This window comes from Lates calcarifer, linkage group LG8 (genome assembly GCF_001640805.2).
Source record: "Lates calcarifer isolate ASB-BC8 linkage group LG8, TLL_Latcal_v3, whole genome shotgun sequence".
NCBI lineage: Eukaryota > Metazoa > Chordata > Actinopteri > Centropomidae > Lates > Lates calcarifer.
In genome coordinates, this window is record NC_066840.1 from 9,253,354 (window position 1) to 9,276,628 (window position 23,275).

General features: G+C 43.5%; 2 protein-coding genes across 2 annotated transcripts in view; one reads left to right on the top strand and one right to left on the bottom strand.

Moving 5' to 3' along the window:
- The first annotated feature begins 11,428 nt into the window (after nt 1-11,428).
- Nucleotides 11,429-18,430, top strand: fgf16 (fibroblast growth factor 16). The gene is made up of 3 exons (XM_018675707.2): nt 11,429-12,733; nt 14,498-14,601; nt 16,770-18,430. Exons 1-3 carry the CDS (start codon nt 12,430-12,432, stop codon nt 17,013-17,015), a joined length of 654 nt encoding a protein of 217 aa, XP_018531223.1. The 5' UTR covers nt 11,429-12,429; the 3' UTR covers nt 17,016-18,430.
- Nucleotides 18,431-20,405: 1,975 nt separating this feature from the next.
- The window catches only part of atrx (ATRX chromatin remodeler), a 30,382-nt gene continuing 27,512 nt past the window's right edge, over nt 20,406-23,275 (bottom strand). Inside the window, 3 exon segments of the mRNA XM_018675711.2 lie at nt 20,406-22,092; nt 22,673-22,801; nt 22,940-23,035. Coding sequence (XP_018531227.1) covers nt 21,856-22,092; nt 22,673-22,801; nt 22,940-23,035 — 462 coding nt within the window. The 3' untranslated portion in view covers nt 20,406-21,855.

Here is a 23,275-nt window from a genome sequence, read left to right on the forward strand (position 1 = left end):
TGTATTTCACTCTTGATCTCTTGTTTGCCTAACCTGGCATGGAAAATGATTTATTGCATTTGCACAATAACCTAAAAATGTTGCTCAATATGTCACTATAATTGTAGTTCTCAGTTATTTATTTATTTATTTATTTATTTTGGTGACTGTCTTTAGCCCATCTCTTTCTTTTTTTGTTTGTTTGTTTCATTGCAAATAAATGGACTTAACCAAATATTAAGTTGGAAAATTTAGATAAATAAGCTTTGTCACTTCTCATGGCTTAACGCTAAATTCCATGACAGTCTGACCCTCTAAACCAACCTGGGGATGCACCATAAAGACACTGTTCAAAGCGGAATGGAAAATCAGAACATAACCAGCAGGTAAACCAAAGAGCCTTTGTTCCCCCACAGTGTGTCTGATAACTACTTTTATCTTTGCCCACATTTTTCCCCCTTCTAATCCCCTGCACGTCGACTCAAACAAGGAAATGAAAACTTCTGTTTGATTCCATAAATCCATTTGGCACATAAACAAAGCCTCCTCTCAGTGTGTTATCCCAAAGAGAGGCAGCGCCTCATCAAATTACCACAGCTATTCATATCTGCCTCCCCTCTACTGGAAAGATTTAGGTAGAAACCAATCCCATCTTTCCTCAGCAATCTTCAGTCTCTCTTAATTGTCCACTGTTTAACTAGTGGATTAAATAGCATCAGACATAGAGCCAGCGGGAGTAAAATCAGGCTCTCCTAATGTAAACTAACTCATAAAAATAAGATGAAAAAGCAAAATTCTCTGATATTTAACTTTTTCCTTTTACTTCTGCTAGATCAACTTTATGCTTCATACTTTTTGTCTCACACATTTTGTCCATTTGTCTTAATCTCTCCATATATTGTTATTCCAACTGCTTGTTTGTTTGTACCAGCCAGAGGGGGGGAAAACAGATTTGGACCTTAGTGCACAAAGTTTAATTGTGGATTACAACCCCCTGTTTATTGAGATAAATGTCTCTAATGGAGGTAGAAGAAAGAAGCTCTTAATGCAAACTTAATAGCAGTTTTTCCAAAACCAAACAGTTTGAACAAATTACAGATCTGCAATGCTCAACAAACTTTTACAAGATGTTGCAAACTGATGGTGGCATTTGCAATTTGTATGTATTTAACACTACTACATTTCAAAACCAAACACTATCAAATTTGGGTTCAATTTGTTCCCAAATTGTTGAATAAAAATTTTATTTTTCTGGCCTTGGTGAGCTGACGACGCCTATCCACTGCTCCCCAGAGAAGAAACACAATCAACCCGAGTTGTCCAAAGATAATCAATGAAATTACTGCGCATGTCATTTCTCATAACAAGTGAGAAGAAAGAGGGACAAGTAGCCATGAACCGAGCTTCACAGTCTCTCTACAATAGCAACAAACAAACATCTCAGCTTGGCTTCACTTGCTGGCTCAGAAATAAACTTTTCACTTTTCTGCGAGAGAAAAAACCTTGGTTGCGACAAAATCACCTCTGATGAATCTGGGGTCAAACGGGTCTTTTCAGCATGAATCAACGTGTGCATTTTTTAAGTGGTTATCACTCTTAATTTTGACATATCCTCGGCCTGTTCGCTGTGGCCTAAGGGGAAGAAACAGCCTGGAGGTTTTGGAAGAGTCCTTTTCTGTGGGAGTTCCTGTGAGTTTGAAGACAGTGAGAACATCCTGGTGTCCTGCAGGGCTGAAGTTTCCTCTTGCTCAGAAAATTTATTACCTTACTACAAGCCACCTACAGCTTAGCACTGCATTACTGTCTTATTCATGTTGCAGACTGATGGTGGATGGAAAATCATATCTGGTTCAAATAGCTTCATAGCACTGCGAGGCCTGAGGTCTGATGTTAAAAACCGTGCGTAATCAGAGTTTTGGCATCCAGTCGCTCCAACTGGCCAAGTGCAAAACACAAACAGTTTTTTAAAATCACATGAAACATAACAAAACTGAATACAAGATGGCATTCGTGTTTGTTTGGCCGCAAACACCTAGATTGATTAAGCCTTCGTATGAGAGTCGAACAACAGGTGTCTTTGTGCATGTAAGGCTGCAGCGGGCAGAGAGTGGCCGGCGCTTAGGGTTTCACTCTTTGAAACTGATATGGGTGAGCTGCTTTTCTCAGGCCTAACCCCAAATCTGCCGTTGATGGACAGACCACCCAACTCTCAGCTCTTATAGGCACACAGTGGGGCCGCTCGCTGCAAAGGCAGCCCCCTGTCATTCTCCTTTGGGAAGGAAATGGATCAGCCGACTGTTTGTCAAGTACACTGTCAGGGTCTCCTTCACAATCAAACAGCCAGCATTGCACTAATGGATACCACTGGAATACACGCAGTGCTTTACAAACCCTGAAATCAGTCTCTCAAAATGGTTGAAAATGTGACAGCAGCAGCGCTGACGGCATAAAGGTTATTTCTCCGCTCTTTGTTGGAGTACAGAAGGGTATCTAGTAGGAAAAATAGGACAGTGTGATCAGTAAAAGTAGAATCCCTGAAGATAAATGACATTTTTATGGTGATCTGTCCCCTTTGCCTCTCCAGCGCAGTTCACGGTGTCTCTGTTTAACTTTATTGTGGGACTTTATAGGAGGTTTCTGCCCTGTATTCTGATCAGAATAAAGATTCCCCTAGGATGTCACAGTGCCAGAGCACAGGATGCCAGAGCCATTGGTCAGAGGAGGAGGGCCGGGGGTTAGCCTCGCCGGGCTGCTCAACTGACAGTGTGTCCCGGCCAAGAGTGGACTCAGACCGAGACAAAAGATTCACACCCATCCTCTTCTCTCCAGAAGGATCCCTTCCCTAAAGTCCTCCTGATCAGTCACACGGCAAACAACCAAAGCAGCCACCAAATACAAGGCCTGTGTTATGCTTGTTCATAAATTATCTTTCATGTCTGTATATTTACACAAACTAATCACTTTTCCGGAGCTAAAAATATTAGGATGGAGGTAGGAATTCAGCTCTGGTGTCCCCCTCTTTCTTCCCTCAATAACTAGAGGAAAAGCTCAAGAACAGCCAAACGTTGCGTCAAATCTTGAGCCAAAGCGAGTTGCTCTACCTCGTGTCTTGGCACATCAGCCCCACTATCTTTTCGCACTTGGACACAACCCCTCCATCTATCTTTCTTCCAGATCTTTTCTCTGTCAGAAGACATGTTGCTACATATGCACTCGCACTGTGCGCCCAGTCAGCGAAAGGATACAAGTTTGTGTTTGGCTGGTGAAGGGGGCAACCCTGCGTAAGTTCAAATGCTAAACACATGTTCCACCCCCTCACCCCCTTCTTCTTGCTGGATGAGATCTGAGATACTGATAATTACTTTCATGGCTTTTCTGAGGGTGAGCTCTTATGAGGGAACCCCTCCCCAATTAAACTGGGGCCCCATGTGTCTCTCCAATCAATAAAATGGGAACCGTATCGAATGCCTCGGCCAACAAACAACACTATGTGAGCCACACAAATTAAAACCCAGCCTCAAGAGGAAAAGAAAAACAATAGCTGGCCTCTAGTTAATGTGGTTTATGTCAAAAGAAGTATATAATCCATATGCTTATGTAAGCGTGAAATGTCACAAATATTTCAGAGCTTGTGTCGAGCTTTGAATCTGTGACAGTGATCCAGCATCTCTGCTCTGAAATAAATCAATCCTTTGCCACATAAATCATACAGCATATTAAACAATGGGGTTAAGAAGAAATTAAGCCCATGATTAATTTTTCTCTGGACATTTTTGTCAAAACGCTTACTTCATCCTACACTTTGTTCATTACTCAAACACATCTGGCTGACAGGTGCCCCGTCTGTTAAATGTTGAGTAATTTCATTCCAGCAAAGAGGAGCAAATGGAGAGGAGTGGAGGATAAGGTACTCTATCTTCTATCTGTGATGACATCAGGGCTCTGAGAGCTTGTTAGAGATGGAGAGCTAGAGCGGCGTTGCTTGGTTTCTACAGACAGTAATCCAGCCCACCGCTGTCAGTGCCCTTTCAAAGCACTGATTACTCCATTTCCAAAGGCCTAATCTCTGTAAACAATCTCTGTTTTCATTATCTTTTAAACTGATTAGCCCTATGAATATAACTTTCCAGCGCTGGACCAGACAGAAAAAAAAGCCCTGCCATATTGATGCCAGCTGTAGCTGCATGACCTTACAAGAGAAATAAAGCTGTGATACAAACACAGATAGAGGAGCGGACTGGCGAAGAACATATGTGACTAAGACGTGCTCGAAAAGTATGACAGACATTGGATAAAAAAAGATTTCCTGAGGGAAAATCCTTAACCTGCTTGTGGTTTTGCACAATTTGCAGCTGGATATTATAGTCAAAACCTGGGTATAAACAAAGTCTCGACCATTTTTTCTCAGACTAGATTGACAGTTAAAACACAAAGAGGTTTTTCTGCTCACTCTTACTGCTATGTATTATCTTCAACTGCAATGCCTGGACATGCAAATATTAAAATGAATAACTCTTTGTCATCCATTATCTTTCTTTTTCCTTCTATCTAAACGTCTTCTCGTGCCATTGGAAATTACATTTTGCTTTCCACCCCATCCTTTTCTCTCCCCTCTTTCTGGACAAAGTGAGGTAACGTTTGCCAGCACATGTCTCCATCTGTTAACAAACACTTCCAATATGTTGAGAACAACATCTTGGCCCTCAGTCTCCTCCATCAGGATGTGATGAACGCGGTGCACCTGTCTCAGCCTCCAGCCTTGTTTCTGGCAGCGGAGAGACTGTCTCAACCTAACAACTATTCGCCCCCATAACATCAAAGACGGAGAAGTTGAAGACCTCAGATGAAAACAGTGGGTTTCTGTGCTTTCTTTTCCATTTTAGCCTCCCAGTACAAATCATCAACAATGAACCCACTGGCCCCATTAGTTCGTTTGGCGTTTTCTCATTTGCCAAAAATCACTTTAAGTCATTTAAAATGTCTCTGGTAGAGGAGCTGCTTAATGTCAATGAGCACGCGAAAGACATGACTTCTGTTAATCCTATTTGGTAAACAAACTTTAAGCATTCTCATGCACAGGCCCACACAATCACCCCGAAATGTAAATCACTCTGGACAGTAAATTACCTCCACTAATATACCAGATCAGAGTGTTCACTTAAGTCAACAACAGTGGGGAGAATAACAGCAAAACTACGTCAGAAGCTGAAGCGGCCTTGATTGCAGAAACTGAGAAAGAACTCATCCAATCACGCCAGGAGAGTCAGCGAGTTGGACTCGGCTCCGCGTTTGCATCGTGACACGGAGGAATGTTTAAGAATGAAAGCTAAAAAGAAGGACAACCTGCGTCACCCCGCTCTGAACTCCCCACTTTAATTAACTAATGTATCTCCATTTGTCATGGCGTGACATTGCATGATTCTGAGGCAATCTGAGATGTTGGCTGGGCTCTGAAAGGGGAAAACATCAGCACCCTCTACTGACGAGCCGGCCAGCTTCAGGGCCCCAGCGGACTTTGATTTCATTTCCTTTCATTTACTTGAAGGTTGTTTGTCTAATTATCATCTTATGATAATGCTGCCACTGATCTGCCTGCTAATGAGGACCAGATCCGTCCTCTGAGCTAGAAAACTCTGCGCTCTGTTTTGCATCGTTTAACTCTCTGTGACTGTTATTAAACCTTAAGGATTATGAGAATGACAATAATACGGTTAAGTGTCGGAGCCACACAGGAGCTATACACTGAGGAGCTGCTCCTAAATAAGTAGGTTTAATAAGGGAATCTATCAACACTTCTTTCACTGTTTCTAGCAGCCACATGTTGGCTCCTGTTCTTAGGGACTGTACCAAAAAATATTAACTAATTTTTAATTAACTAACTTATTTAATTCTTCCCTTGTGAAAGTTACAACAAAAATTAAAGAAGAAAAAGTCACATTAAGATGTTTTCTTGTGCACAACATATGTTTGGCCCTATGACAACACATATTTTGGCAATTAATATGTGAAAATTACTGTTCCATTAACACACTAAACTTTGATTGGGTTACAACATCCTACATTCTACATCCTACCTAATGCACAAGTTATTGAAATAACTGTATGATTTTTCGGCTGTTACATTTGCAAAGTTGCGATTTTTTTTCATACTCAACGAGGCGAGGGAGTTGAAATACAAGATTCAGCCCATCTCCCAATTCCAATAACTTGTGTACGGTCCCTTAAATACTCTGAACTTGATGGATGAGTTATATAAAATGAAATAAGTCACTTTACAAATGACTCTACTCTTGCTATGCACATATCAAAGGCCATGCTAGCTAAAATAGAAGTGCAAAGCATTTCATATCACCTCGCAAGATTAGTGAGAAAGCAAATATAAACTCTGATTCCAGGAATAGTTCTCATTATAAATCCTTGCCTCCCACATCTGCTTGGACTAGAGGGGACAATAAGTCAGAGTAGCAGGTAGACATTTTTTGGGGATATATTTGGCTTTTCTGTGAAGGGGAATGACTAAATATAAAGTGTGGGGTAAAAGGTTTGCGTCAGCACTGAGATATTCTCAGATACGGGACGCCTGGCCTTTTTCATGTCGGTGTAACTGAACCTGCATCAGTATGTCACTGTCTCCTCAGCTAAACAAATTAGTATGTTTGATTGATCAAAGTTTATATGAGAGCGAGTATTTGATTTCAAACAGTGAGGGGAGAAAAGGGGAGGGGGGGGTTAGAGAAAGAGAGGGAATGTAAATGTATGGACACAGGCAGAGTGAGGGGCAAAAAGCAAGGGAGGGGTGGAAGAAAGAAGGAGAGGAGGAAGAAAAAAGAGAGAGACAGACTGAGCAGCTGGATTGCCATGTAAATAGCTGTGCAGATAGGTAGGGTTGGGCTCAGTGCCAAAGGCTCTACAAAGGGCTCCTAACATCTGTTTGAGGGTAGATTCCTGCTCTGTGTTGTAGTAAGAATAATAGTCTCGCTCTGAGGGCCTGTTCCCTCATCAGACAGGATCATGATCACGCATATACACTCTCTAACGACAGACCGCAGCCCTGCAGAGCAAGTTGAGCCATTATTGCTGTTATTACGCCGCACCTCAGTCATCAGCGTGGACGGACAGGTGGAACATAGCGAAGGCTCGTTCATGAAGCAGGAGGAGACTAATGTGAGACTGCAATTAATTAGGCTCATTAGCCAGCATCACTGCCTGTACAGTCTATACACTGGTGAATCAGTGCCTGTGACCAGAAGAATCAGAAGGTAAAAGGTTTAAAAACCCTACTTATATCATGGATAAGTAGGAAGTTTACACCATGAAATACAGCGTTTAGTGGTCCAGTTTATATTTAAGTCAGCTGTCTGATGAAAACGGCAAAACCACAAGTTTGGAGTACGGATAATTAACTGCTAAACCAAAATGTTGGAGACAGAGTTAAAATATTCCTACCACGGTTTTCCCATCGAGTAAAAAAAGAAAGAAAGAGAAATAGTGGGACATCTCTGTTGGTGTGTCATGACAAGGATCTTTTTTCCTCTCCCAAGAACATATGCAAGCAATTTGTACAACAAATGTTGGTTTTAGACTGTGTTCCTTGCATACTAGTGGCTTCTCAAAACCTGGAGGGCTCCATTCGTTAGTGCTTGAAAGCAAAGCAAACAAATTAATTAACACTATCTTTACATGGGGTGGCCAAGGAAAGCAGGCGCTGAAATGTTACACCATTACCTAAATTCGCATGCATCTGTCTGTGTCCCCCCCTCCCCCCCAACACCCCACACCCCCCGTGTAACCCTCCCGCCCCTCCCCAGCACACACAGCGCCCTTGAACAAGACCGAAGGACCACCTGCGTGAAAGAGGAGACCCTCTCTGTTATGTCTCTGCTAGGGAATGAAATAACACGGAATCCAGCTCTGCAAATAACTCACAGTGAAGATCATTTTCCACATGCTGCTTGACAAAAGGTAAAATAAGAACAGATGATATCCTTTCTCTCCTCTCTCTCTCGCTGGGAGTTTGTGGCCCTGCTCTGCAGTCGCGCTCTGCGGTCCTTACACTCTGCTGTGCTGTGCTCTGCCGTAGCAGGCAGACGCAGGGGTTTGACCCCCTTTAGCGACCTTGTTAACCGGGTGGTATGAGATACAAGCCCTCATTGCTAATAGCCACTGACATTGAGTCAGCCATTTCTTCATGCCCTCCCTCGGCTGAGGTTAAGAGGGGTTTGAGGAACCTGATCCTAGATCTGATGATTACATGTGAGCCATCAGGACCAGCAGGAGGCCTTCTTCTAAACTGGGCATCCACCTCAGGAGACGGCGCGTGTAACTGGCTCCAATATAACCAGTGTGGTTATATGCAGAGGGAAAAGTATTTTGAGTATCTTGTTTAGGAATTTACATAAACTACATATGCATGCTTACAGGAAACATTTGACATGTTGGGAAATAAGTTTGTTTTCATGCCAAGAGTCAGATCAGAAGACCAATACCACTCTCATGGCAGCGAGTCAAATATGAAGCTATAAAAACTAAAGTGAGATGCTGGTGGTTTTCTTTACCTTTGGACAGAGCCTAGGCTAGCTGTTTCCCTCTGTTTCCAGTCTTTATGCTAAGCTAAGCTAAGCAGCTGGTTGGTTGTTACTTCATATTTACAGTACAGACATGAAAGTGGACTCATTCGTCTCATCTGAGTCTCAGCAAAAAAGCATAAATCTCCCAAACTGTTGATCAAAAATGACTCAGCAGAATACAGACAAGCACTTCCAGCGTGCTCCGTACAATCATATCGAACAAATATCAGTCCATACAACACAGTGGTTTTATTTGTCCAAGTGGACCTTTGCTCAACCCCCTGAAGAGGACACATATGAAGTTTGTCTAATCTAAATAAATAGGTGAGGCGCTCATTACCCCCCAATTCCTGCTGCAAGTGTAACTTCATTTTCAATTTCGACTCTCTCACTGTGACTCATGGTAGAGCAACTTCAAAGCTGCAGCCATGCACTTGAGGTCATTATCTTCATTTCTATATCCTCTGCAGGTTCTCAGCATATGGGAACATTTTAACCCTGGATTTTGTGTGTGTGTGAGTGTGTGTCTGCAGCCATAAATCTGCCATGTCAACTATAAAATATGGCTGACCAGCAACAGATGTAGCTGTAATAGCTACCAAAAAAAACAGAAATAAAAATTTAGCACCTCTAGATTTTTTATTCTAAGACATAACAGCCATTTAGATTGATATGAGTTTTGTGTGGAGGAGATGGACAGTGAGTGAAAGTCAGAACATGCTCATGAGGAGGGAAGAAAAGGGGGTTGGGTGTTTCCTTTTAATTTTCTATTACCCTGTTTCGCTTGCTCAATCTCTCTCCTTCTTTCTCCTCTTCTCTCGTTTCTTTAATCCCTCTCCTTCCACCCTTTAGCTGAGACGAATCCTCCTTTCATCCTCTTCTGCAGCGAGGGCCCTGGTTGTCTGTTCGCACAAAGCCTGACCATCCCTGACTCCTCGTCAACCCCTTGCCCAATTCATCAGGCAAGAGGCCCATGGGCATTCATCACCCCCACCACCTTTCATATCCCGCACCAGCTGAAAGCCACTGTCCCTCCTCTGACTTCAATGCAGCCGTGACACACCCGTAAGATTTATAGTGGCATAATTAGTAGCAGTGAAAAAGGCCTGCGTGCTTTGGAGGGTCAATCATACTGTATCCCACTCAGAGGAGCTCTCAGAGCCAGTCACATCTGCTTCAAAATAGATTGCACCGCCACCACAAAAGTTGATAAATTAGCCAAAAAACAAGAAGCCAAGAAATTCATCAAAGCCTGACATTGACATCAAAACAATCATACACACATTGGGTAATTTCAGCACACTATTTGTCACCATTCATTGGAAGCGAGACGGCGTCATAAATCCCCTTTCTGTGCAGGGGGAAGCTGCTGCTGCTTGTGATGAGCAGCTCTGAGGTGAGAACTCCCCCTCAGGACGGGGGTTTCCGAAAACAGCTCGAAGGAGGTCTAAAATAACATGCCTAATAGTTAAAGTGTGTTATTGATGTAATCATGCCCTCCCCTCCCACCTCGTCCCGCTGTCACTGATATCTCAAGAACAGTGAACTAATTAAAACACTCCTGGAGTTTGTTTTCATTTCGATCCTTGCTCAGAAATAAAGTCTTCACTAAACAGCTGCTTTTTTTTTTTTCTTTCTTTTTTCCTGCGAATCCACAAGTCGGGACCCGTTGCTCCCATTGTGCGCAGAGGAGATGCAAAATCCCCATTCAATCATAAATTACACCTTTAATTCATTATTCCTGTTGTGGCTTTCTCTGCGTTCCCTTTCATGTGCATGATGGTACAGCTCACCAAGCACCTGAAATATCAAAATGTTTGACATCAGTGGTGGTACTTTGGCTTCAGCTGAGAGGAAGGTGGAGATGTGAAGGTGCTAATCAGTGGTGGGAAAGTAACCGAGTACATTTGCTTGCACTTTACTCGAGTATTGCACTTTACGCTTTGATTTCCTTAGTGGAAAATGCTATGTCTTCTTCTAAATGACAGCTATAGTCACTCATTACTTTTCTGATTGTGACTTTATTAAAAAAATCATAATCTTTCGAAATTGTTGCCATCATTGCATTTACCTCACAAGAGGTTAGAATACGCCATCTGAGCAGCGCCATTTCTTCAGGTCGGTCTGGACACCACAATGTGGACAATGTGGACACCACATTGACTCACAATCGGAAAGTGACGAGACAGAGTCAGCTGTTTAGCACGCTAACATCAATAGAAGAAAAGAAGTGACAGAGCTAGAAGCAAAACATTTGTTTGCGTTCCACCACTGGAGACAACTCTTGGTGACTGAGGCAATGAATTTGATGCTGAACTCACATTACTTCAAGACTGGTAAGTAAACAGTTGTTAATACTAACATTGTTTATAGAAAAAAACTTACATATAGCACCTTTAAAATGAGCACCATTTCAACCAACTACAAGAGAAAAATGATACTTAGAGCACACACAAATGCATCAGTTATAACAATATAAAAATAAAATGCTCACATTGGCCTTTTTGGCATAACTTCTGAAGTCACATTTTAAATGCAGGATTTTGACTTTTACTTAAGTAAATGATATAAATACTTCCTCCACCACTGGTACTAATTCATTAGTAAAGTAGTTAAATATATACCTGTTTATCTTTACTCAGTGTGTGGCACTTCCTCTCCTGTTTTATGTCGTTACATAATTACTGAGCAGCAGAACTTAGTGGGGAAGCAGCAGCTTATTTGAAACTTTGCACAAGTCAGTGGAGAAAATGAACATTTTGGAAGATTAATGTTGGAGAGGTTAAAAAAAAACCTCATCTAAAACACTTTTATCAAACCTCCTCTGAAGTTTCCAGAAGTTCATACGCCTCTGCACCAGTCAGATTTGATACTACACGTCATCAGCATTTGGATTTTCCTTTTTCTTTTTTTTCCTCTTCCTTGCCAGTAGTACAAGTGGTTAAGCTGCTGGTTTGCTAGAGCACATTGCAAACGTTGTGCAGAGGGGCGAGGAAGCACCTGCTTCCAACGAGGAGGTGGAGAAAAATGCTCTCATGAAAACGTCCAACTGCAGTGGTTGGCACTGACACTTGTGCAGGAGGTCGGATTGCTCTGAGATTATGCACAGGTTATTTTGATAATCTTGTGAAGGGGGGAAACGCTCACTTGATACTTTGCGGTTTTCCTTTTCTTTTCCAGGAGAGGCTATGGTGTGTGACCAAAAAAAGAAAACAGTCAGTGTAAATTATGGATTGCCTTTGTGGTGAAGTGGTTGTTACAGTTTATGATAAATGTAGCTTTTCGGATTTGTGTCAGCTGCCATTTGCCTTTTAACAATGATGTCCTTCGCTTCTGCATCCGTGTCGCATTTTAATGCACCGCAAACTGTTGCCAGAGTTTCCTGCCCCTGGATAGGCGATGTGGTTTTATCAGAGAGCCTCGGACCGCGATCAGGAGCGCAGGAGCTATGAGAAGAAACTCGTGGACTCGTATTTGTGTGGTCGGAAGATAGATACAGCTTTTGTGAGCGAGCAGAATAGACAGCGGCATCATCAGTAGTAAAAGTTGGACTGGAAGTACTTCTACACGTTCAGTAAAGGAAACTGATGCGCGTAAGAAGGGATGCCAGCCAGGCGTGGCTTGTGTTTGAATATCCAATGTGAGAATGCGTGGGGAGTATGTATATAATAGAGCCTTTCCATCTGATAAACAGAGATATCAAACTGATGATTAAAGCGAAGGACGATCAATAAAGCTGAGAGGACTCCGCTGATTTGGAGGAGCACGGCGCGCGCCGGGTATAGCACTACTACGCCTCGTGCGTGCGTATGGACCGGACTTGTGTAAACTTTTCTCCCTCTCTTTGAGTCGCTTGAAAACATTTTTTTTTACATTCTTAAAAATGCCTTCGCTTAATTTGACAGCTGTGCACACAATGGCAGAGGTCGGGAGTTTTCTGGGGACAATCGACTTGGATTTACAAAGCTTTCCTGCGCTCGGGAATATGCCCATACCGGAGTCTCCAGTGGGGTTGAATGAGCGGCTGGGGCAGATTGAAGGGAGGCTGCAGCGGGGGTCGCCGACGGATTTCGGGCACCTCAAAGGGATCCTGAGGCGGCGGCAGCTCTACTGCAGGACCGGCTTTCAGCTGGAGATATTCCCCAACGGGACTGTGTATGGGACGAGACAGGACCACAGCAGATTTGGTGAGGGTATTTCTTTTATTTTTTGCTTTGGAAAAATCCAAATATTTAAAATTGTTATATAATTTGTCTCAGTTGTCAGTAACAGGCCTATAGTTTGGGTTATCATTAACAATTTAGCCGTTATACACACTTATTCACAGAGAGGTCTAATGAAAAGGGGTGAACTGTGGCTTGAGGAAACTAATTATCAATATTATGAAGTTTAATTATGGTTTTTGTTGATTTAAGAGGTCGCTGCTACGCAATGTATGCTGTAGGCTACTAACAATTTAGATAATCTTCACTGCTGTCACTCTAAAACTGGGTGAAGTGAGTTTAATTAAGACGCCATTTTCCCCGCACTGCTTCACATCCCCAGCGAATACTCATTCGTGCGTCACTGTCACCTGGCGCGCAGGAGAGCACGAGCCACGCACACACCTTTTCCTCTGGCAATCCCCGCTGCGCGTGGGGCGCAGGTGTCTCTCCTCTGAGCCGCGAAAAACAAGCGAGCGCGTGCGCGTTTTCAACAGCAACAAACGAGCCCGCACGCCCCGCGCGCTCTGAAGATTCGCTGCCATTAATGTAAATGGAGCGAGGTGCGGCTCGCGGGAAGAGAGAACGATAAACAGATGAGGTCAGAGGGCAGATACGCACATGTCTCGCGCCTCATATCCATGCAGTCATCTCACAGGTGCAGGCCCGGCTCGCTCGCTCTCTCTTTCTCGCTCGCTGCGGAAAGAGCGGAATAACTCTAAATTAAAGCATGACCACTGCGGAATCCAGGGAAGGTTTAATGTTCAGACTTGAGCCAAAACAAGCCGGTTTACAGGGATGGGTGGTCCGCGTGTTTGTTTCTGGCTTCACTTAGCTTTTAAAATGCGAAGGTCTTTGTCAGAGCTGCAAGGAGGACATGGCTTTGATTAGAGGGATATGAAACACACTCTTCACCCCACAAAAAATTAGAGGGATCTTCTCTGTCATCCTCTGGCATCAGATGAGGTCGAGGAGATGGGGACCAGGTGGCTGCGAGTCGGCCTCTGCCAGTCAGCGCAGCCAGCTGGATCCTCTCTGACTAACCTCTGCATCACAACAGCCAATGGCTTTTAATTTCACCGGTTGTTTCCCTGCCTTTGAAGTAGACGTTCACTTCACAGTCACTTCCTGTGAGTCAGCAGTTCACCAAACAACTTTACCCACATCTCAGCTTCATAAAAGTGACTTCTTAGCCTGTATTAGTAGCCAGTTGGGAAGTCCCAAAGACAGGATGAACAAATTTATAGACACCACAACCCATTATGATAGACTGGGGTGATGTAGACTAAAATAGGAAGCTGGAAATCAAAGAAATCTCCCACTGGTGCAGCTCTAATCCAGTCTGTAGGTTTGTCTTTAATGTTGTAATCAATGACAAGATAAGTTATGTAGTGGTCTTAATTCTGCTATTTTTCAATTGAAGTATGGAGTGGCAAGACGATGCTGGAGGTTGTTTGAGTCCATTAGAAGTGATTCAGAATAAAAAGCATATTGGGACACAAGATGACAGAGCAGAATCAGCAGTAAAATAAAAAATAAAAGCTTTTACTCCCCAAAACACATATTATTATCATATTATCATATAACACACAGTCTGACTGGTCTGACTGTCACATAAGAGGAGGCCACTTGTTGCTGTACTCCTGGCTGTGTCCTCAGCGGGGGGGATTACAGTGTGTTTGTGTGTTTCCCTGACTGGTTTGTGTTGTGTTTTTGTGTGTGTGTGTGTGTGTGTGTGTTTGACCTCAGGTATCCTGGAGTTCATCAGCCTGGCAGTGGGTCTGGTCAGCATCAGAGGGGTGGACGCCGGACTCTACCTCGGCATGAATGAGAAAGGAGAGCTCTATGGGTCGGTGAGTCACCCCCCCCCCCCAACCCCCAACCCCAACCCTCCTGCTTCATTTCACAACCCCGCCCTCGCCACACAGCCCGAGGTCTCATTCACAACAAAAGTCTGGCGCTTCATCCACAGGACCAGTGCACTGCTTTCAAGCCGTTCTCAGAGAGTCAGTGCCGAGCTATTGAATAGAAGTTTTCAGGTGCAGTCCGTGTGTTATCAAGGTTCCCGTACGCCACAGATGGGAAAACACACACAGCGAGACAAAACAAGTCAGTCTGTGTTTCTCTCACACTCTCTGCCTCATTCCTCCCTCTCCTGCTGCTCTCCCTCAGCACGGTGACCTGAGAAATTAATAAAGACAGTAGATTGACCTTTAGACCAAAAACAACAGCAGCAGTATCAAAGAAAAAGGCAAGAAAAGAGCTTTATACTTGTTTCTAATATGAAAGGATTGAAGGAAAAGCAATTTTAGAGAGCAACCCGACCTCTTCATTTAGTTTTGAGATATACAGAAATATTTACATATTTTCCCAAAGTGGAGACAGGAGCGTTTGGAGTCACTCTGGATGTGCGCTGAGGGTGAATTTGGTGGAGATTACGTCTCCGCGCACAGCTGGACTGGAGTTTGGACCGCGGTGTTAAATATAGAAGAATTAGCTTGTGTTTTTCCACACTAAATGTAGTTCCTAGAGAACATCTGGGGCTTTTTTTCAGGGTTTTTTTTTTTTTTTTTTTTTGGTTTCATTTTGGCTGAATTTCTCTCACATGTGCTTGGTATCTGGAGACAGAAAGAGGGGAAATGGAAGAGATAAAGACAATGAAGGGGAAGTATGTGAGGGTTACCTGTATCAGGTGTCCCAGGGCATTACCTGAGGGCCTCTCGAGGCTCAGACTCCCCCCGTGGCTGCGAGCATTTCGAACAGAGGACTACTTTTTAAGCAACGGCCATTATGTTGAAAGTGCAGATATTGTTACTGCGGCGCTATCAGAGCCTGGCATCCAAGAGCTTTGACCCCGGGGGTGGGGGGTGGGAGGGGTGGCGAAGGTGGGAGGCAGTGACATGGTAGGATGGGGGATGGGTAAGGGGGGGGGACACACCTGACTGACAGAGGGAGCGATGTAGACATGTCTGTCTGAATCCAAGAGACCAGGAGGTGGGAGGTGGGAGGGGAGGAGAGGAGGAGGTAACAGGTAGAAGGGTGCTTCCGTCCCACAACCACCAGACCTTGACAAGCTTTTGATCCAATGAGGTTTTTTGTGAGTGCGTGTGCGTGTGTGCGTTAGGATGAAGCTAGCCCAGTCATGTGCCCTCAGGGCTGTGTTTACAGACAACAGCTTCACCGCACAGCCGCAGCCAAGCACAGCCTGACAGCCAATCAACAAAATTGCTGCTGGAATAAAAAAAAAAAAAAGAAGAAGAAAAGAAAAGAACAGAAAAATGAGACTCTTGCACAAACACTTGCAATAACTATAAAGTATGCGAAAGGCAGAGATTGACTGATCACCAACATTTATCTTCCTATCAGCCAAAAGAAGTTCACAAGCATCCAGGGGGCGAGAGTGTGAGATAGCAAATGTTTGTGACGCCCCTCAAAGTGGTTCACGTTTTTGGCTGTTGCTCCCCGGTGATACCCCTGAGTCTCCGCCTGAGGCTCGGCCCTCTTGCAGAGCAGCAGCAGCAGCACAGACCGACTTGGTCTTGGCAGGAAAGCAGCTCCAAACCCTGATGTCTCTTATTGTCCTCACACACTCACTCAGCCAGCACACTCTCACCTGCTGAACCCGCAGCCATCGCTCATGCTGCGCTGTTAGTGAAGGCAGAGGCTTCTTAGAGCTGCTCCGTGTGTGTGCGCGTGTGTGTATGAGTGTAGTCCTGCTCGCTGCTCTCGTTGCATCACAAGTCTCCACACACCACGAGAGGTTAGCAGGTCCGAGCAGAGAGCTGTGGGACGTAAAGGGAAAAGCCGCTCGTAATGACTTCCCCTCTTTTGTCATAATGAGCACCTGCCCTGATGAGCTTCTGCTGGTTAATTTTAGCTTTTGAGTGCAGTCCAAAAATGGTTAATGACAAACATAAACACCATCAGTAAGAGTGGAATCTGCATGCACAGCAGCTCCATTCATCTCAGTCTCAGCTGTTCTCCTCAGCATATGACTAATGCGCTGCTTTCTCTCCTGCAGAAGAAGCTGACGGCAGAATGCGTGTTCAGGGAGCAGTTTGAGGAGAACTGGTACAACACCTACGCTTCGACCCTGTACAAGCACACAGACACGGGACGCTTCTACTATGTGGCCCTGAACAAGGATGGCTCACCCAGGGAGGGCGGCAGGACTAAAAAACACCAGAAACTCACCCACTTCTTACCCAGGCCGGTGGAGATCGAAAAGATCCCCCAGGCGTACCGGGACTTATTCCAGTACAGGTGACCAGAGGCTACAACCCGAGAGACAGTTACATTGGGAGGAGCAGAAATTAAAGAAGAGGACAGCGGGGGAGGGGGTGTTGTTGTGGATAGTTTGGACCTGGAACAAAACTGTTCTCCCTCAACCCCCCCTGAGGTCACCGTGTTTGCGCCTCAGCCCACTACCAAGCACGTACAGCACTGACATAAACATTGTGCATGTTCCTGGATCTTGCTTCTTCTTCTTTTTTTGTTTTAATTGCTTCTGTAGTGGACTTGTGACCTCGAAGAGAGGGGAAGGGGTAGGGGTGGGGATGGGGGGGTTGTCTTGTAAAACCACTACGGACACGGACGAAGGAGGCCCGCATGACTGCCCAGCTGTGGGAGGGGGAGGATGGGCGATCAGGACGATCAAATCAGGTGCCATGTTTTCTTCAATAACCACTTCTTAGAGGTAAACGCGTAGATACTGAAGCGACATGCGACGACAAAATGGAGTCGTGGCTCTTGGCGGTTTTCGAGTAGCACTATGAGAACACAGAGAAGAGACTTTCAGAAGCTCGGAAAGGAAACGGAAAGCACTGCAGAGGTCACACAGTGCATTTGTCATGCACTATACACAGTCACAGGGACGTTAAATGTAAGAGAGGGCACATTCCATTTACACAGAGATAGATGGTAAGGGTCAGAAATACACAAACTGTGTGCTAGACGCAGGTTAAGTGGCAGGTTCGGATAGTCAGGTACTAAAGAAGAAGAATGTCTGTGAGGCAGAGAACAATAAGGGGAACTGGAGTTTTATTAAGTTGTCATCAAAATCAAAGATGAAAGTGAGGATATAAAACCTCTATGATGAATGTGTGATAGATGAAAGAGCACTTATAACTGCACAGCCCCAGTCCCAGCTGCAGGCTCACTTGGTCTCCCATGTAATCATCAGTTCTAATGATTGCATTCATCACATTTAAATAACACACCGCGCAGCATCTTGTAGGAGTTGTATGCAAAACAAGTGATTAAGCTCGGGACAAAAGCACTTCTCTGACTGTGGTTGTAAAGAATAAGAGATGGTTGTGTTTCTTTTTAAAGGATGGTGACTTGTAATGTTCGGAGCGTCGGGAACATTATTAAAAATGCAAGCAGCTGAGGTGTACATATGGGTGATCCTATTTATGAGATGTACAATATATTTATTTTCTACATATAAAGTATAAATATAAATCTATATATTTATTTATTGCAAAGACTTTATTTTGTAATGAACTTGAAGTTATCTGGGCTGTAGATTCTACTGAAATTACACCAAAAACAAAAAAACAAACAAAAAAATATGAAGAACTGCAATGAACATGACAATAAAATTGTCCTGCTATCGACAACTCATTGTGACAGACTATTTTTGCTTGGATTAAAATCTGATGTACCAATTAAAACCAGATATAGATATCTTCATGAATGTTTCGTTTCTTTCCTTTTGTCTCCAGCCATTCTAACAGTGTGACTCTATGAACTGCAATAATGTGTCTGTCGGTGGGTCAGTCCACCACTCTGACCCAGACTGAAAAATCTGAACAACTGTTGGAGGGATTGGCATTAAATGTTTTATACATTCAAGGTCCCCAAAGGATAGATCCTGCTGACTTTTGCCCCTAGTTCAATCAAGTCAATGTGTCTGTTTTTCACCTTAGAACGAACAGAGCTTCAGTGAAGAGTAGCTTTCCTTAGTCTGAGCAAAAACAATTTAGGCCTTCCTGATGTAAGATTACAGTATTGAAAGACCATTATTGTGCAGCCTGCTCACTATTATTAAAATACATCATATCAAATGTAATGTCTTTAAACGCAGTGACCTTGTGGCATTCTGTCTTGCTGTCCAAAAGACTGAGAGAAAATTGGGTAAAAAGATACAGCAGTTTTTTTCCCCATACAATCTCATGCCAATTTGCCCTCATAAACCCTTTACCAAGTAATGTGCACTGGCCCTCTCTGTCTCCATAAGGTCTTAGTCAGCCTACATCCACCGTACAAAATCAGATTCCTTATGCAACTGGATCCTGACTCCTAATTGGCTTTACACATCAGCATGGATTTAGGGCAGTGATTGGTCGTTCACTGCAGGGGCCTCACAGACTCCACCATAGTGCAGTCTGCAGCGGGTCTTTTCAATGGACAGAAACAGCTGCCTGCTGCACAGAGAACCAGCAGGGATGTGCTGCAAACCTGGAGTGGTGGTAATCTGGGGCTAAGAGGGGATGGGATCAACATTTCAACATCTGCAATAGTTGTAATGTTTCTCCACTGGCAGATATCTGTAAGCTGTGAGAGCAAGCTCCCCTGGGGGGAGGGAATGGAAAAGTCAAAGACATGCAGGGGAAAACCCTGGCAGACTGAGAAATGAAAACAATACCGGGAGAGGGGAAAATAGATGAAAGATTGAAGGGAGAAGAGAGTGGGACAAAAGGCACTTAGTGCTGTGGGTGTGAAATGCAGTGACAGTGCATCAGGATGTCTCAGCTAGCTGCTTTCCAACTATGAAGAAAAAACTCTGGGAATTACTTTGCTTTCCTATCAAGTTGATAAGATTGACACCACTGTCTGTGCGGTAAATATGAAGCTGGAGCCAGTTAGCTTAGCTTAGCATAAAGACTGAAAGCAGTGGTGAAAAGCTAGCCTGGCTCTAACTCATAGGTAACATAGGTCTGCCTACTAATGCCAAAAAACATAATATGTAACGTGTTATTACTTGTTTAATCTTGCACATGAATTTACTAACTTGAATTTACTTGCTGTTTGTCTGGCAAACCAGGAGGATTTGTTACCTTTAGCAGAACCAGGCTAGCTGTTTCAAGTCATTATGCTAAGCTAGGCTAACTGGCTGCAGTGTCACATTTAGCATACAGACATGAGAGTGGCATATTGTTTTTCTTTATCTAACTCTAGGCAAGAAAGGAAAGTAGTATATTTCACAAAATGTAGTTAAGTTTACATAAAGCTGCAGTGTCCTGTTTACTGATTGCACTATACTTAAAGCCCAACATGTACTGTATATCATCTGGTACTATAGCTGTTAGTAATGGTGTGTAAAGGTCAGAGGTTCAAGGCTGGCTGGGGAGCTTTGTTACAGGTCATGTCCCATCTCTCTCCACTTCTTCTGTCAACCGTCTAATAAAGGCATAGAATGCCTAAAAAGACTTCAAAGACTTTTAAATACCAATTATCAGTACAATCCTCAAAAATCCACCATCCACTGGGCCTCTGATACATTATCATGCAGGTGTGTAATAAAAAGTTTGTGGAAGATCTACAATAATAAATTATAATGACCGAATCTCCTACCAACACTCCCCACCATAAATTAGGTCAGTGCAAAGGAATGCAGAGTTCTCAAAACAAATAACTCAAACCCAGGAGTTGCTCATCCTTTTGGTCACTTTATTAAATGTTATATTAAATACTTATCAAGATAATAGCAGATCAGATTCATGGCAAATCATGTTGGTGTATTTGCTAACATAAGAACATTCTTAGAGGAGGGCAAAAAAGTTTCTCTACACTTATGAAATACACCTTGTGCAAACACAGGAGCCAACTAGAGACAACAGTCGTCTCTTCATGAGAAATGTACATATTCCTCACGTTTAAGAGCTACACCAGTTTAAGCATTTAAAAGCGAGAATGTGCCAAAGTAGAGTACAGGTAGTCTGGGTGCCTGCCTGGTGAGACTACAGTGTCCAGGAGGGCAGATTCTCACAAAGCAAGAGGACACAAATCAGCCAGATATAAGAAGATTTCCAGTCTTTACTTGTTCCTATCAAGTCCGACCTGAAACACAGATTTCAAACTGTGACAGACAAAGTAAAGCGGGGGAAAAAAAGTTTTGGGCCCTGTGATACATGGCTGAAGTGGTTTGTGCTTTGTGAGACTCAGTCAGTCACCCAAGCTTGGGATCAACACAAGTGGAACATAAACAGTGAACAGGACGCACAGTGCTATGCTAGACAACACATGACGATGAGAATGATGTTACAAAAAGGTCATAGGAACGGGCAGGCAGTTTTGAACAACACAAGCATTCCATTACCATGTTCAGCAACAACTAATGTAAACACTTAAAAGCATAATAGAAAAGATCTCAACAAATCTCAAATCTCAGAACTTTACAGAGCTTTTTTTTCTTAGGAAATGAATATAAGGCCATATTTTTTCTATTTTTTCTGTTTTTGTTGACTTATCAGTTTCTTCTCTCTCCCAAAAAGAGCAGGACTTTGCAGCATCAACTGCTGTTGGTGATTATTGGTGGAGGAATCTACTGGTGCTAATAATCATGTGGAGCTTTACAGAGTCCTGTCACCAACCACACTGGTCCCACTCAGGTTTAGTTAGGCATTTAAAACAGTATAAAAAACTGAGTTTAAATAATATGGAAACCCTCCTAAGGGGAAAACAATACAATGCTTAAAAGCATTGGGGGTAAAACTTGTTTATTTTTAAATACATGAAAAATGAAGATATAGAACTTGAATAACATTAAGGCGGTATATACATTTTTTTCTGTTGAACTTCCAAACAGATCTTTCACACAGTCATTTATACATTATATTCCACCTTCTCTCAGTGAACTACAGAATAAAGGACTGAGAGTCTATCCCACTTCAGGCCCCAGTGACCAGCAGCCTAGTCTCAAAACTACTCCACCCTCTGCTTGGTGCACCGGTTTTGCTTTGAGCTCTCAGCGGTCTCACAGTGTGTTTGTTACAGGGCCACGCTTGGACTGGGCCACTGGGAGTCGCCTAGCTGAGTGGGCAGGAAAGTGGGGGTGGGGCGGGGGGAGTCGGGGTGGGGGGCTAAGGAAGAGCCCCTCTGACCTACAGGCCCTTGGAGGGCCCAGGATTTTTGCCCATGCCTTGAGGGTTGCCCAGGCCGTGAAGCTGCTGGTAAAGCCCCAGCAGGTCCATCTGGCTGACCCCTCCCATCTGGCTGACACCTCCCATCATGCCGTTCTGCAGGGCCAGCTGGTTCAGGTAGCTGGCTTGGTTAGCCATGGCCAGCTGCTGCTCCTGCACCTTCCTGTTGGTGATCAGCTTCTGCACAAACATCATCAGCTGGGCAGACACAAACAGAGGGAGACAGTTTAAGCAATGACAAATAACTAGAAGGCAACTGGCAGTGGATTGTAGGCTTGTTTGTTTTTCTCAGGACAGTGCATTTGGACTGTCCTGTTTTTTTTTTTTTTTTTTCATTTTTAGTCAGATTTTAACAACAACAACTCTAACGTTGATATTTGAGGGTCATGTATAGTGGTGTCTCACAGATGTAGTCAAGGTTAACTAAGAGCTTGTCACGAGTCAAAACACAGATACTACTACTGTCGCCCCGTTTATAGCTTCTACAGGCAAGTCTGTTCAACTAGGGCTGGGCAACACAGCAGCTGTGGTGTGTACAATTTAGCTTTTAATAATATGAATTAAATGGCTCTTTTTTGATCTAGAAGAGTGCATTACATTTAGCTCCCACAGCTTTCTAAACTTATTAGACTGTTCTTGAAGAGTGAATAAAGAAATGCTTAAGTCTGCCTGATATTCACATTAATAATGATCAGTTCTCATAATTTAATAGCCTAGTTTTACTTATAAAATGGTTCTAGCAGACACAGTTATTCACTACTGTGGCTGCACTTCTTACTGTCTGCTGCCTGGTGAGGACGTCCCTGTAAATGGCTTCCCTGCGCTTGATCTCCAGCTCCACGCTGGCCTGTCGTCCCAGAGCCATAGACTGGACCTGATTCTCTGTGAGCGACGGGTTCTCCTTCCACTGTGGAGAAAAGACAACAGCTCGCACGTTAAGCTCAACTACGTATAATTATGTTGCAGTCTAAAAATAGTTGTTGAGATTACACTCACTGACTGAAGACTTATTTTAAAGTCATGATGTGCAGGGTTTGACACTCACCACTCTGGCGATAGTGTCCTCCAGTGTCTCCCGTGATAAAGTCTTCAACGCATTTGTTGCTTCAATGACTTTTTGTCGTCCCTGGTTTATAAGGTCCTGAAGAGAAATGAAGGAGATGGAAAACATGAAACAAGAGGCAGGTGAGCTTTTCTTATTTTCACCATACATAAGTGTGATGTTTCACTATCAAATATTTACTATTTGTCTTCATCTAGAAAATGGACAGTCTTTAAACCTGTATTAATCAGGATATTTCTGATTAACACAGAATCAAATGAGGTTAACTCATATGTCACTACTCCTAGCATTCCCATAGGCAGCAAATACCAGCAAAAA